The sequence below is a fragment of the Amia ocellicauda genome, chromosome 1 (genome assembly GCF_036373705.1).
Source record: "Amia ocellicauda isolate fAmiCal2 chromosome 1, fAmiCal2.hap1, whole genome shotgun sequence".
NCBI classification, from domain to species: Eukaryota; Metazoa; Chordata; class Actinopteri; order Amiiformes; family Amiidae; genus Amia; species Amia ocellicauda.
In genome coordinates this window covers 57,666,644-57,681,048 of record NC_089850.1, presented here as the reverse complement: position 1 = coordinate 57,681,048, position 14,405 = coordinate 57,666,644, and the positions used below count along the sequence as shown (strand labels likewise).

Genomic DNA, 14,405 nt, shown 5'->3' with positions numbered 1-14,405 from the left:
ACGGCGAACGGAAACGCATTCACACTGTGATGTGACTGTGAAATGGATTCGGGGTGGAGGAGGACTGAGGAAGTGGGTGTGTTTGTGATGTGAGCCTGCAAGTACATTCTTGGCCTCCGATGTGAATGAATGTCTCTTGTGTTATCTGCAGGGAGGTTGCATGTTGTTTGTCTGACCCTATGACAGCTGTCTCCGCTTGCTTGTGTGGCCTTGCCCCTTTCACTGCTTGTGAGAGGCGGGGGGGAGGAGGATACAGAATTAGGCCTTGTAAAACTTAACATCATGTTTGTTTAGTTTGCATGCTCATCCCTTAAATGTTGAAGTACTGTCGTTCTAGACTTCTAGGCCTCCCTGTGATTCGGTCAGAGACAACTTTACTTGTGTCGGTCTTTCCGTCTTTCATTTGCGTAACTTACTGTAACCGAACTCTATCTATCTCTGGCTGAACAACACTAGAGAGCTTTTTCATCATCAAAGGCTCATTAAAGGATTAAAATTGTGAATTCATCAAACTTAAAGTAGGGACAATTTCTCTAGATTCTCTCCTTGCCTTTTCTTAAATCTGAATTTTAAAATATTAAAAGAAAACTACATGAAAATGTGTCTGTCTTGATTTGGTTTTAAATGTACCACACTAACGATAGAGTAACCACCCTTGAAAAACCATATTAGGACTTAGTCTATTTAAAAAACAAGAGGGAAACTTGTCCTCTCTGAGACTTGAGCGTCTGTCAAATTTCAAGCACTTTTTCAATGCGGATGAATGCAGTCTAGTTCACTAACATGGTTCTGGTACTGAAGGCTGATCCGTTCAGCTTAAATAGGGATGTTATTAAAATTATACTGTGCAAAACCCCTCACCAAAAAACAACAACTTTGCGTGTCAGTGTCAGCAGTGGAATAAAATTAAAAATAGAAAAATCCCAAAATTAAGACCACAAACATTAAATATCCAACAGCTGGGGTTGGCTCAGAGCCTATTCCAGATCCTGCAGCTGGTCAGAGCTGTAGGCCCGAAACTCTTGTGTTTGTCTCTCCAGAGCCGGCCCAAAGATCACAGGAAATGAGGCCGACTTGATTTAACGATCAGTCGCTCGGATTCGGGAGAGTCTACAGAAAGGGAGAGAATGCGAGAACATGGCGATTTTACATTTGAAATGACAGCCTGACAATTAATTAGTCTCTTTCAAGATGGCTGCAGCAGTGGTCTTTGGGGTGTTGGGCCAGTGTCGAGTTATTGTCGGAACTGAAGCCTTGTTAATAATTTGCGATTTTCAGTGGGCAGCCGTGCTGAGATCTCCCAGGTTGAATAACTGGTCAGTGAGGGAACGCAGACTCCCAGCATGCACTAGACCCGGGAGGGCCCTGATTAGACTCTCCCAGAATCCTTGATTTAGAGTCTGACTGAAGCATGCCCTACCTGTACATGGAAATGTGGAGCATCGAATCCTGATTAATTAAAAAAACGAAAATCATCTTGTTGTTGCCTAATTTTGGATTGCCCAGTTGATGCCCCCTCCCTGCTCATTTCTCCTGGGTGTATCGATCTCTCCCTCACAGCCCACGGCTCCTCTCTTGACGGCCCTGTGCTAACGAGCTGCTTCTCTGCACTAATTAATCCAGGGAGGACAGTTTGCGAAACCACAGCTGCATTAATTAGATGCTGTGATGAGCACTGCGGCTCGTGTGCGTGCGTGTGAGTGTGGAGCTGGGGGTGGCGAGAGTGCCCCGGTGCCTGTGTGCGTCTGTATATGTGCGTGTGTGTGTGAGAACATGCATGTAACTGAGGCGGCTCACTGTTCCCTACCTCGGGAGGCCTGGCGTGGGAGTGGGTGAGGGCGCGTGTGACAGTGTGGAGGTAGAACGGACCGCAATCTCTGCTCCACCGTGTCATGGTTCTGAATTCTAATAAGCTTTTGCCTCTGGTCGCCTGGCAGCTTCCCGCAGATCCGCATACGATATCGTTCGCTCTAGCAGGCTGATTAAAGCAGTTCAAAGCCCGTGTTTTGTTTATTTCTTCCCAGTGTGCAAGGGCTCAGCGAGAGCCGAGAAGGACGGGGAAACGCAACCGAAAACAGGGAACAGAGCGCTCTAGATTAGCATGCGTGTGACTTGGCTGTTTTGAGTCAGCTGCGCATGGACTGTATCGACCCACTACAGTAGTGGCCTCAGGCAGCGTTTCCTCCTATATTTGTCTCTGAACATCCCTCACACTTCCCCCTTTGCATTTCCTCTTCCCCCTCTTCTCGAAACCTTTCATCGGGATTTTAGTTGTTCCTAGACTGTGTTGGTGTAAGATCACGAGACAGAGGCTGGGCAGTTTTAGTGATTAGGAGAATACGTTTCTTATTTGGCGGCTCTGGGTTCCAGGCAGCCCCGATTGAGCAAGTAACTGCACTGGACCAAACCTCCTTTCACTCTCCTTTTGAGACATGAAAAGTGAGATCCTGTTTTGGGGGCCTTTTGTCATCTGGAACTATCAAACCATGCTTCACTGAACACCTTGACTTTGCATGTCTCTGGATAATTGCATTTTCTGAATGACTCATATCTGTTAGTGTGTGTGTATGTGTGTGTATAAAGGTCTGCAATGACTGCTCTCCAGGCCTCAACAGTGTGGTCTACCTGTGAGGCCAGATTTAGCTAAGAGCTGATCGTCTATCCACTAGCACACTGACCACTTGAACTTGCTTCTGTTCCAGGAGAGCCCCCAGCTTTTATAGATCTCCTTTACATTTATAAATACTGATAAACAACGCTTTCTGGTCATGATAGCTGGAGGGAACCAAGTTCTTCAGGACCAATTTAGTATTTTTACTTAAACAAGGATGTATATACGGTATATACTTTTGTGTGCCAGATATTCCCTCAGCATGTGGCCGAGCTAATTCAATTACTATTCATTAACTGAAACATCACCCACCTTAATAAACGACAACAAAAAGGAAATTCACAGAGGTTAAAGCCACGGGAGACATGAGGACCCCGTTGTGTGAGGGCAGCATGGTTGTGTCTGCGCTCTGTGGGTCCAGAACATTTGCGTGGTTTCCGGTTTGCCCAGGCATCACCCACCCATGCATTTCCAGCTATATAGCGCTTCTTTGTTTATTATTGCTTTGCATGTACAGTGCACGTGTCCGCCCTCTGACAATCGGGACTTGTTTTGAATCGTAACCCAGGCTGCTGTGGTTCTGTGCCCTTGCCTGGGGCTTATGGGGTTTGGGATGTGAGTCAGTGGTGCTTGTGCCTCAACGTGTCCAGAGGGCTTTTGCTTGTACGGGCAGTCGGTGCAGTGGGTGTATTTAAAGCAGAATGCAAATGTCTTGACTCTCTCCCTCTCCCTCTCTCTCTCTGCAGTCAGAAAGCCCTGGTGTCAACGGGGGGCAGGAGTGTGCAGGCCGCCTGTGACTGGTGAGTGTGTATCCTCAATAACCTCTCACCCTCGCCAAATGAACTGATACCAAACAGATGCAACTCCAAACGGATCCCCTCTCTGACACTTTCCAGACAGGGGGCTGTTTCACGCCTGATTTTGTGTGGTCATGCTTCCCCCTTGTGGCTGGAGTTGGGAATACACCCTCCTTCTCCCAGCTTGTGGCTGGAGTTGGGAATACACCCTCCATCTCCCTCAACCTCTGACAGACACTCATGCGTGTAATCTGAAGAACACCGTGTTCAGAGTCAGTGTAGCACTTTTTGAATATGTCAGGGAGTCCATATGGCCTAGTCTCTCAATATACCAGTCTCCCAGCCCTGCTCAGACCCGTGTGTGTGTTTCCAGGCTGTTTTCTCACGTGGACGACCCGTTCTTGGATGACCCCCTCCCCCGGGAGTATGTGCTGTACCTGCGGCCCAGCGGGCCCCTGCTGCACCAGCTCTCCCACTTCTGGCAGCAGTCCCGGGTCACCTGTGGCAAGAACAAGGCCCACAACATCTTCCCCCATGTCACACTGTGCCAGTTCTTCATGGTGAGAGCGCCTCCCCACCCCCAGCAAACACAGCCAGGGGCTCACAGAACACATGGCACACTGACCGGCACACAGGGCTGCAACCCCTTAAGACATGCTGTTTTAGAGTATCACCTATAATTTCAATCCAGTAATCCATCTGTGTTTAATATAGCGCCCTTCACAAAGCCATCGCCTGTGTTACACTGACTATGAAATACAAGTCCGTGTATATTAGATTATTGTTATTGTGCTGTATGAGTGTGAGTGTGCCGTACGTACTGTAGTGTGTGACTGTGCCGTGCCGCAGTGTGTGACTGTGCCGTACTGTGCCGCAGTGTGTGACTGTGCTGTGTTGCAGTGTGCGGACAGTAAGCTGGAGGCTCTGTGCGAGGCGCTGCAGTCCACGGTGTGTCAGTGGAGGGGCCGCTTCCCCAACCCCCTGCCCCTGGAGCTCTACACCTCCTCCAACTTCATCGGGCTGTTCGTGGAGGAGCAGTGCGCCGAGGTGCTCAAGAAATTTGCTGCTGACTTCGCCACTGAGGCTGCCAGCAAAGCAGGTGTGTGTCTGTGTGTGTGTCTGTGTGTTTCCAATGAGCAGCAGCCACTTCCTTATGTAAAGTCCTGGGATGACAGCCCTAATCTCCAAGAGACCCCCGCTGCTCTCAAGTGTGTCACACAGTGTCAAACACCTCCCCTCAGTGGCTCAGTGCCGTCTCCTCCTGATTTGTTGTTTCAGGTCATCCCAGGCGTGCTCTTCCTCCTCTTTCTTATCCCCTGGTCTGGCTGCTCACTAAGTCCCCGCCTCTCTCTGCCTCTCCCCCCAGACGCCCATGTGGAGCCGCACAAGAAGCAGCTGCACGTTACCCTGGCCTACCACTTCCAGACCAACCACCTCGCCGCCCTGGAGAAGTTGGCCAAGGGCATCGACGTCTCGCTGGGCTGCGATTGGTTGGCTGTGCTCTTCTCCCGCGACATCCGCTTCGCCAATCACGAGGTACGGCCAGCAGACTCCTCAGAGTGCTTTGGGCTCGAACTATTTATTTTCCTCATAATTCGTTATCTAAATTACGAGCAAATGGTTTAATTCACGGTCAACAGGGGGAAAGTACCAGAAAGAAATGGCAGTTAGAATCGGATCGGCTGTATTCAAATGTGATTTGCTGAATACAAGCGGTAGCTCCACGAATTGACAAACCGGTACGAATGACGGAAAAGATCAAGCGGTCACAAGACTTAAAAGCTTTTGTTTTCTTTCCTAATAAAAGCTAATCATTTTGGAAACGTGTAACCTTCTATACTTATTCCCAACCCCTTGGCGAGTGGTTGTGTAAGACTTTGCTTCTCTCCTCCCTGCTGTGTCCCAGACGCTGCGCGTGATGTACCCCTACGCACCGCAGAACGAGGACGAGCTGGAGCTGGTGCCCGGGGACTTCATCTTCATGTCCCCGGTGGAGCAGTGCAGCACCAGCGAGGGCTGGGTGTACGGGACCTCACTCAGCACGGGGCTGTCCGGCTTACTGCCCGAAAACTACATCGTCCGCGCCGACGAGAGTGACACTTGGGTCTTTCACGGGTGAGTCCCCCTCGTCCCCGTCGTCCCCGTCGTCCCCCTCCCCTGCAACAACTGACCCTCACAGGCTTACACTCACAATATATAATGCAATAAACAAGATAAGACATTCCAACAGATAATTCCAGTTGTGGTTGTGCATCTTAACATTACCCTGGATAACGCCCCCCCGCCCCCCCCCCCACACACGCACCAAAGTTTTTGCTCATATGTTTCTTCTGGAGGGGGCCCACAGAATCTGCTGAGGCCGTGAGCTGGGGAGCAGCTTGTTCCAGACCCCCACTACCCTTTGTGTAAAGACGTAAATAATATTTAACATGCCTGAGGGAATGCAGTGTTTGTGAGTGTGTGTGTAGGCGAAGTGGCTCAGTGCAGTACAGTCACTCTGTCCTCTCCGTCTCTGTACACACAGGTCCCACTCATTCCTGAACTGCGCCTCGCCCTCGGGTGCCGGGGGTGGCTTTGACGGACTGGACAGCCGACTGCTGGACGAGCCCGGCCCCGGGGAGCCCCCCTCCCTCAGCGTCATCTGTCCCCCCATGCAGGTACAGCCCAGTCTTTTATCAGAAGTAGTTGTATCAGACCATCAGTATTTGTAATGTCATATTCTACGATTATGGTGATTAAGATAATGCCATTGATTATGCTGGTGTGAATTGTGATTTTGACAATTCCAGGTCCTCAGGGTTAACAGCCAGTCTCGGCTGCCCAAGCGCAGCCTCTTTGTGTGTCGCCACGGCGAGAGGATGGACGTGGTGTTCGGCAAACACTGGCTGTCCCAGTGCTTCGATGTTAAAGGTAGGAGAGGTTGACACGGAGCAGGGGGGAGCTGGCCCTGTGGGGGTCTGAGCTGCACAAATCCCATACAGTAGGACAGGGGAAAGAAGGCAGCTGCCCAGCCAGCCACATTACTTTTTGGCAACATTGCGCCGTGTCTCCTGCTCTGGACTGTGGTTCACAGAAACTGAGAATCGTGTTGCACAGGACATTATAGAGAGAGTGAATTTACAGAGAGCTGTAGTAAACCACAATAGTATAAGGGCAATTCCGTGCGGTTTAATTTTGCAGTGGCGTGTCTCCTTTCTCTTTCAGTAAAAACAAAGTTATTATTTATTGATGTATTAGCAGCCTCCCTCACCCAGAATGACATACAGTTGCCACACAATAAACATATGTCACAAAAGCCTGTTACAAAAGAACAAACATACAATGTAGGCCTGATGAAGTCATTTAACAGGCGAATGGGACATAATACAGATTGTCATACAGAGAAAGCTCAGAAGTGTGTGTGTGTGTGTGTGTGTGTGTGTATACAGGTATTGTCTTTCCCCTATTCCAATAGACAGTAAATGTGCATTTTCCTGCTCCAGGTGGCCGCGTTGTGTATTTATTTATCCAGTGTGTTTTGTTGTGTTGTTGTCGTGCTGTGACGTGGTGGGCAGGTCGGTACGTTCGCACAAACCTGAACATGCCGGCGAGCCTTCCAGTCAGAAGTGGAGGCTACCGGGACTACGACAAGGACGCCCCCATCACAGTGTTCGGCTCCACGCAGGCCCGCCTCGTGGGTAAGACGAGTTTGTTTCTTTAAGGGAGGGGCGGACGTCCACAAAAGCCGGCTTAGCTACATGAGCTGGATTGCAACTGACCTTCTTCTGCAATAGAAATATCCTTGGCTCAGCCTACGGTCTATTTGGATCACTTCACAACAATTCATGGAGAAATGAGCTGGTGGAAAATACATGAGTTTTCCAACACAAGAGGCATCCTTAGATAATTGTAGTTATGTTGCCCAAAACCTCCTAGTTAAAGTCGTCAGATTGGGATGAGAATGGATCCTGTACTCTTGCACACAGAGTGTCACTGTACACAAAATAAGTAATCTGGGGTATTTTAAGTCATTTAAATCAATCCCTCTGCTTATGTGTGTGCATTTCCATGTATGGACATGCGTTAGTGTGTGTAAATGTGCATGTATGTGTATTTGCATGTATGTTTATATACCTGTGTGTATGTGTGTTACAGGGGAGGCGCTGCTGGAGAGTAACACGGTGATCGACTTTGTGTACTGCTCTCCCTCGCTGCGCTGCGTGCAGACGGCCCACAACATCCTCCGAGGTACAGTAACACCCTCCTCCCTCGACCCCCGGCTCCGCCCTGCAGTCATTTCTACACATGAAAGCCACACGCCAGATCAACATAGCGATGCAATGATCACAGTCCTTTGTCTTTTGATTAAAGTAGACTCTCTAGGCTTTCCTTTCATCTGAAGATCCCAGCTGACACAATAGTTCCTACCTGGAAGCCAACAGCAAGTAGACTCAGTAATAATAAATAGGGCCCTGCATTTTGCAAGAGTACATTTCTTCAGTTTGTTTGCCAGCACCTCCACAGCCACTCCAAGTCAAAAAGTAATAATAAAGAAGCCAACACGTTAAGCTCTGGCTAATTTGTATGTAGCATTAAACTGCAATACAGTTGGAAAGAAATTCGCAGGGCCCCAATGACACACTGGCCTCCAGTAGAGGACAGATTGTCCCACAGTCATTTCTAGTTGCTTTATTTTGATGTCTCCCCTGCAGGGCTGCAGCAGGAGGGCAAGATGAAGATCCGCGTGGAGCCGGGGCTTTTTGAGTGGACCAAGTGGGTGTCCGGCACCTCGCTGCCAGCCTGGATACCTGCCACCGATCTGGCTGCTGCCAATCTGAGTGTGGACACAACGTACAGGTGAGGGCGGCTCACTGGCACACTGCACCGCACCTAAAATATTCTTCATACTTTTTTCAGTATTTTTATTTTTTATTTTCATGTGGCTGATGCTGAAGGAAGCCCATTGATAAATTCAACTGCATTATATCGCAACTCGGAAAATGCATGTGCACAAATTTGACCAAATCAAATCTCTGAGCCACCTGGGAATCGCAGAGTACAGAGCTGTACCCTATCGGTGTTTTCAATCATAAGATGTAGAGGCCCAGCTAACCAAATGACATTGTGGCAACATTGGGAATTGAGTTGACACAAAAGAAAAATGGGATACCATGGCAACCGAAACCAGTTTGAAAACTGGGGATGCTGTCAGGACATTTGATAAAGTTCACCCCAGAGGAAATAACAAAATACAGATTGAACAAAGCCAGATGAAACGGCGAAAGAGTACACGCTTCTAATAAGCGATTCGTGGGTGAGGTTAAAGTCTGGCATTGATCTAGACCTTAGTGAATAATGGCTAAAACAAGCATCAATAATGCAATATGTTGCACAGAGACTCTAATACAATACAATACAACACAAGACACTGCTGTTACCTTAAATGGTAAGCGAGGTTGTCTTTCCCTCTTTCTTTCTCCCAGACCTCATATTCCAGTCAGCAAGCTGGGCGTCTCTGAATCCTACGACACGTACATCAGCCGCAGTTTCCAGGTCACCAAGGAAATACTGTCCGATTGCCAAGGTAAAGGTAAGAGGTTATGTGTCCCCCCAGGGCACTGTCCCATCCGGTTACACAGTGACTGACTTGGTTACAATGCATTTCAGTCCTCAGTGTCGGTTCAGCTGAGCTAGACTATCAGGAACTACTGCACTGCTCCCTAGCGATAAAATCTTTCTTTAGACGGAGGGGGGGTAATAGCCATTTTAGTAATCACTGTAGCACTAACAAGATGTGATAAATGTACACGATAATAATTACATCCAAGTAGTTCTCAATTGACTTAATTTAAAACCAATAAATTAGTGTTTTGACTGTCAGTGGATTTTAATTTCCACCAGTTGATCCCAGCAGACAAAATGTCCAAGATTGACTTTCGGGCCCCTCTGTATTTTGTTTTCAAGAGAAAATGCCCTATTATACACATTCATCTCGTGAATACAGCTTCTCTTTGTTGCTAACTGTTAAATGAAGGTGGCAAAAGCGTTTGACTTATTCTCAATGCGTTCTCATCTGTCTCTCTTGTTCACCTGTCTTGGTGCATGTTTATGATGTCACCTTTGAGTGCACCATAATCATATGTTTATAAGCTATCGTGTTGGTAATGGTTTCCTTGTACAGATGTGTTCAGGTTACATTTGTATAGGGAAGCTTTGTAAGCTGGGAAGTATTGTCTCTTACACCAGCGTAAATCCGCCCTGTGCAGCCATTGAGGCCAGTGGTGGGGCTGTACTATAGACCCTATTAAATACATCTGGGCCTGCTTTGTAGGCAACAACGTGCTGGTGGTGGCCCATGCCTCGTCCCTGGAGGCCTGTACCCGGCAAATCCAGGGCCTGTCGCCACAGAACTCCAAGGACTTCGTCCAGGTCGTCAGGAAGGTCAGTAGAGGCCCACCCGTCGTACCGCCTGTCTCGATTTTGTGTTTTGTTTTTCCCTTTTTATTTGGCATATTCCTTTTCTTTCTCTTTCTCTTTTTCAGTTTTTGTATTCCTTTTTCTTGTTCCTTTTCCCACTTTTTTCATTTTCTCCTTTTTCAATCCCCACATGTCCCTTTCTTTTCCTTTTTCATCTCTCTTTTGCTTTCTCTTTCCCTTTCCTCTTCTCTTTCTTTCCTCAATTTCTTTTTCACTCTGTCTTTCTCTTCGTTCCTCAGGCTCCACAGAGTTCACCCGGCAGGTCAGACTGAGGATGGCCTATCTGTCAACTCTCGTTCCTTTTATTCCCCTGTCTTGCAGATCCCCTACCTGGGTTTCTGTGCTTGTGAGGAACAGGGCGACACTGGCGTGTGGCAGCTGGTCGACCCCCCCATCCTGCCCCTGACCCATGGGCCCAACCATAGCTTCAACTGGAGGGAGACGCTGCTGCAGGACTGACCCGGGCCCCCCGCATGAGCCCCCCCGGCCCCTGGCCCTCCTTCTCCTGCTGCCCCCTTTTCTGTTTCCCAGAAGCTTCGTGCCACAGACCCTCCGTCAGGGCCTGGCGTTCCTGTATCTGCATATGTACATTCGGTATGACAGCCATACCTACACAATATATTGAACGAGATCCAGTCTGCCCCTACAGCTCGCAGACGCTACCGTATAACGTTTATGTATGTATGTGTGTATGTATGTGTGTGTGTATATATGTACGCATGCATGTGGTCATCTCTGTATATGTATGTGTCCAGTCTGCCGGATCGTGCTCTACGTTGTTCTTGCCTTTGCTGCGCACAGAGAGTGGGACTTCCCCGTTGCAGTGGTGCTCGGTGTGGCCAGCGGACTGACTCAACACTGACGGCCGGTTTCCTGTCAAAGCAGACCTTCCATTCGAGCGAACGGGGCATAGGGGTGGAGAAGCACAATCCAGGCCCTGACTTGGAAGGCCCAACAGATTTCTTCCCACAATGCCGCATCTAGGCCAGGGCCGTCTCGGTGACTGCAGCACAGCGTATGACTTCCAGTGCGGTCCATTCCTGGAGTACTGGAGGGAGGCTTGTCCCAGCACTGTTGATGATCTTGTGTTTAGATATGTGTATGTATGTGTATGCAGGTAGTATGTCCACATACTGTTGACAAACACCTGCATTGACAGAGCTGGACCGTCAGTTGTGAGCCAACGCCGGGCCGGCTACCTGACCACCAAAACTTGACCCAGTGCCTTCTGGGTTACCGTTCAGCTAGTTTTTCCATCAAGTGCATGAACCTCATTGACAGGCAAGCCCTGGACCTGTGGTCACTGTGTGTCTTCACTCAATGACTGTTCCACCTAAAGTACACAGTCAGAACATTCAGAAAATACTATCGTCAGTCTCAGCTTGGAGCAATGTAGCTTAAATCAGATTTGTATTATTATTTTTATTATTATTATGAAATCTATAACCGATGCATTTCAAGAGCATCTCAGAACAGGAAGCCCCTTTTCACAAGGGACTGATCGGAGGTATTTTGTCCTTTTGAGCGTATCTGACGCCATGCGTTGTTGGTGATCAGCGTCTTGGCCTCTGAAAGTTTAATTGTATTGAGGTATATCAGAGTTTAAAAGGAAGCAGGGACCCTGGTCTTTGCTGAGAAACCAACAAGGACCCCAGACTCTGTTTCAGCCTGGGGGTGACTGCCCCGCGAGACCAGACACGCCGATTCCAGGCTCATTACACGTGGCTGGAAACTAACGAAGCGTTCACTGCTGCTTTTTCAGTGTTCTGTCCAAGCGCTCGTTGTCCAACGCTTTTCTTATGTTATCTTGCAATCCCAAAGTAAAAGCAGGGGCAGGGATTTGCGGCTTCCCTGGGTTTCCTGCCTTCACCATCCACTTGGTTATAAAATGTGAACAAGCCATTTTGTGTTGCCAAATTTTGCTCCACTTGCCATATTATCTCTGGGAATTTTTTTTTTCTGTTAGTTGATCTTGTTCCCAGTCCATCCTCTGTCTTTGCCTGTGAGCTGTTCGGTCACCTGTCCTTCCTGTCCCATCCTCTTCCATATGTGTTTTCCTGTCTGTTGTGAGCAGACCTCTGCTTTGACTTGAGCTCTGGCTGTCACTAACTGAAGCATCACACAGGGAAAATTTCCCTCGCCTTGCTCTTGTTAACCCTGGGAGGTTAATATTGTTGTTTTTGGGTGGAATAGTTTGCTGGCTCGGCAAGTCACCATCTCTGTCGGTGAGAGTCTGAAAGTGTGGGCGAAGAAAGAAGTAGAGACCGAAAAGGGGGGGTAAATTGTGTTACTTAACCCTTTCAGCTTTCCGCACTTGTGTAGATTGTGTTTCCTTCTTAATGTATTCTCCCAAGGAGACTTAGGATGTCCAAACTTGTATACTGTTTGTGTATATACAGAGATCACCTGCCATAGTAGCCCACTGTATGAGAAATGGTTATTCGCTAGTTGGTTGAGGTGAGTTCATATTGGTCAATAAACTGCAATGATTTAGCTATGATTGCATGCCGTTTCAACCCCAGTGAGTATCTGTAAAGGTTGCAGGTCAGTTCTTTAAGTTTGGAGAGGCGTTGGGGACAGAACATTGACTTTCCCGGTCTCAACTGGCTTCTGTCAGCAACTCACTTGCATCGACCAGCATTTCGAAACTTTGACAAGGTCACCAAAGTGTAGATTGTGGGGGGTTTGCCTTGGCAGAGTCACCTGAAGAAGGAACTTGGGCCAAATAACCTCCTGTTGCCCTCTCGATCCTATCAATCGGGCCCTGCGTTTTGCATGCACAACTGATAAAATCCCTTAAAAATCCAAGTCGTGCAAAACGCAGGGTCCTACTTAGGAAGCACGCTTAACTGAAGTGACGCTGAGATAAAAGCACACAGAGAAGTGGGGTGCAGCAGTAAACCAGTGGACCAGTTTCCCTATTCAAAAGTGGGGGGAGAATAACTCCCTGTACATGGCACAAATAAACACAGGGGAAACGAATGAGTAAGGATTTAAAATAATGGGGCTTTTAGGTTTCTGATCTTGCTGGTAATCCACATCCAATCAACAGACGCTTTCAGATCTCCAATTACTAGATACCTAGGGGTATCCAGGGCTCAGTCCTGGAAAGTGCATTCAGAACTCAGTGGGATTGCCCATCGTCATTTGGAAGTTTTACCACCTGTGCCGTAAGCCGTGGAGTCGTAGTTCTGCCCTATTCTTTAGCCCGTCTGAGATCCCAGGGGAAGGAAGGGGCTGAATTATTCTCTTCACTGTGGCCCTACTGTCATGGTGTTGCTGTGGCATCTGTTCTCGTTTGTGCTGCCATTGCCCTGGGACACGGCTGTATGACTGTCCCTGCAAAAGACCTCCGAAAGGATTCTCCCGTTTTAATTTGTTTTTAATTTGTCTTCATTGTTGGTTGTTTCCGCCATTTGCAGACCTTTATTTTTAATTGTCCCATCATGTTTTCGTTCCATTTTTGGCCTCGTATTGAGAAGAAAATGATTAACTGAAAAGTGTGGTGATTCAGACGGCTCTCACAGGCTCCGCCGTGCTTTGCATGAAATTGATGAGGAGAAAATTTTATTGAAAAAAAAAAAGGAAAAAAATCTAAACCTACCATAGCAAACAAGCAAAAACAAGATGTACAACGTCCAAAAAAATAAACTAATTTAATCTAAGCCTCTACTTGAAAATGCTTTATGTATTTAAATTATTGTTTAAATTTTGTATGCATTCGAAAAGTCAAAAGATGTGTTTCTAAAGAATGTGTATTGTTTTGTTGCAAATCAATTGCCTAAGTAATTATTATTATTGTTGATAATAATAATAATATTATTATTTACTGCTTCAGAAATATATAAATGATGTTTGCAAATAAATGTTTTATTGGCATTTGCTGTGTCCGTGTTTCCTTTACCATGAAGAACAAAATGACATCTGGACACTTTATCCGGACCGGCACACCTGCTGGAATGGTACTCTTGACTGGCAGACGTCTATTCTACTGGACTGATGCACTGCAAACTCATGTGCAGAATTGCTCTTCAATGGTGCCCGGCTGTGTAAAACATTTTTTAAATTACATTACAATAGAGGGGGGTATTATCTTTAGCTGTAATGATGAAGACAAATAAGAAACAGAATAGATTTATTCATATTTTAGGTTCAAATTCTGGACACCATCTAAAATCTATCCAAGGGCTGATTTTTTGACTTGAGTGGTTGCAGAAATTGAGGATATTTAGAACAACTTTTTCAAAACATCCAATTGCATTGTATTTGTGTATGTATTTATCCTGTACTTAATGTGTAAAGCAAGCCGTACGATTCACAGGAGCTCATGGTTTAGCTCTGAAGTGATTTCGGAGTGTGTCATGTTTTTGAAATAGCTGAAACAATGAACATTTCAAAGTCCTGCAAACCTCAGACCCTGTTTTTGAGAGTGTTTAGTAAACTGCAGCAATTTTCAACTATGTACAGGCGCTGAGTCCTTGGCAACACATAACTTGTTGAACATACGCATATGTCCTCACCAAGCAACACTGTACTCTACA

The 14,405-nt window shown here is 47.2% G+C and overlaps 1 protein-coding gene across 2 annotated transcripts in view; it reads left to right on the top strand.

Moving 5' to 3' along the window:
• Nucleotides 1-13,743, top strand: part of LOC136754483 (ubiquitin-associated and SH3 domain-containing protein B) — a 48,418-nt gene extending 34,675 nt beyond the window's left edge. The window contains exons 2-14 of one of the 2 annotated variants that reach the window (XM_066710522.1): nucleotides 3,358-3,411; nucleotides 3,782-3,968; nucleotides 4,309-4,507; nucleotides 4,775-4,944; nucleotides 5,315-5,523; nucleotides 5,933-6,065; nucleotides 6,198-6,318; nucleotides 6,963-7,085; nucleotides 7,543-7,635; nucleotides 8,100-8,244; nucleotides 8,871-8,971; nucleotides 9,719-9,828; nucleotides 10,186-13,743. In XM_066710522.1, the coding sequence (XP_066566619.1) occupies nucleotides 3,358-3,411; nucleotides 3,782-3,968; nucleotides 4,309-4,507; nucleotides 4,775-4,944; nucleotides 5,315-5,523; nucleotides 5,933-6,065; nucleotides 6,198-6,318; nucleotides 6,963-7,085; nucleotides 7,543-7,635; nucleotides 8,100-8,244; nucleotides 8,871-8,971; nucleotides 9,719-9,828; nucleotides 10,186-10,323 (1,783 nt within the window). In that variant the 3' untranslated portion in view covers nucleotides 10,324-13,743. Of the gene's footprint in view, nucleotides 1-3,357; nucleotides 3,412-3,781; nucleotides 3,969-4,308; nucleotides 4,508-4,774; nucleotides 4,945-5,314; nucleotides 5,524-5,932; nucleotides 6,066-6,197; nucleotides 6,319-6,962; nucleotides 7,086-7,542; nucleotides 7,636-8,099; nucleotides 8,245-8,870; nucleotides 8,978-9,718; nucleotides 9,829-10,185 lie in introns of both variants that reach the window. The other variant, XM_066710521.1, reaches the window with a different exon arrangement.
• Nucleotides 13,744-14,405: the final 662 nt, after the last annotated feature.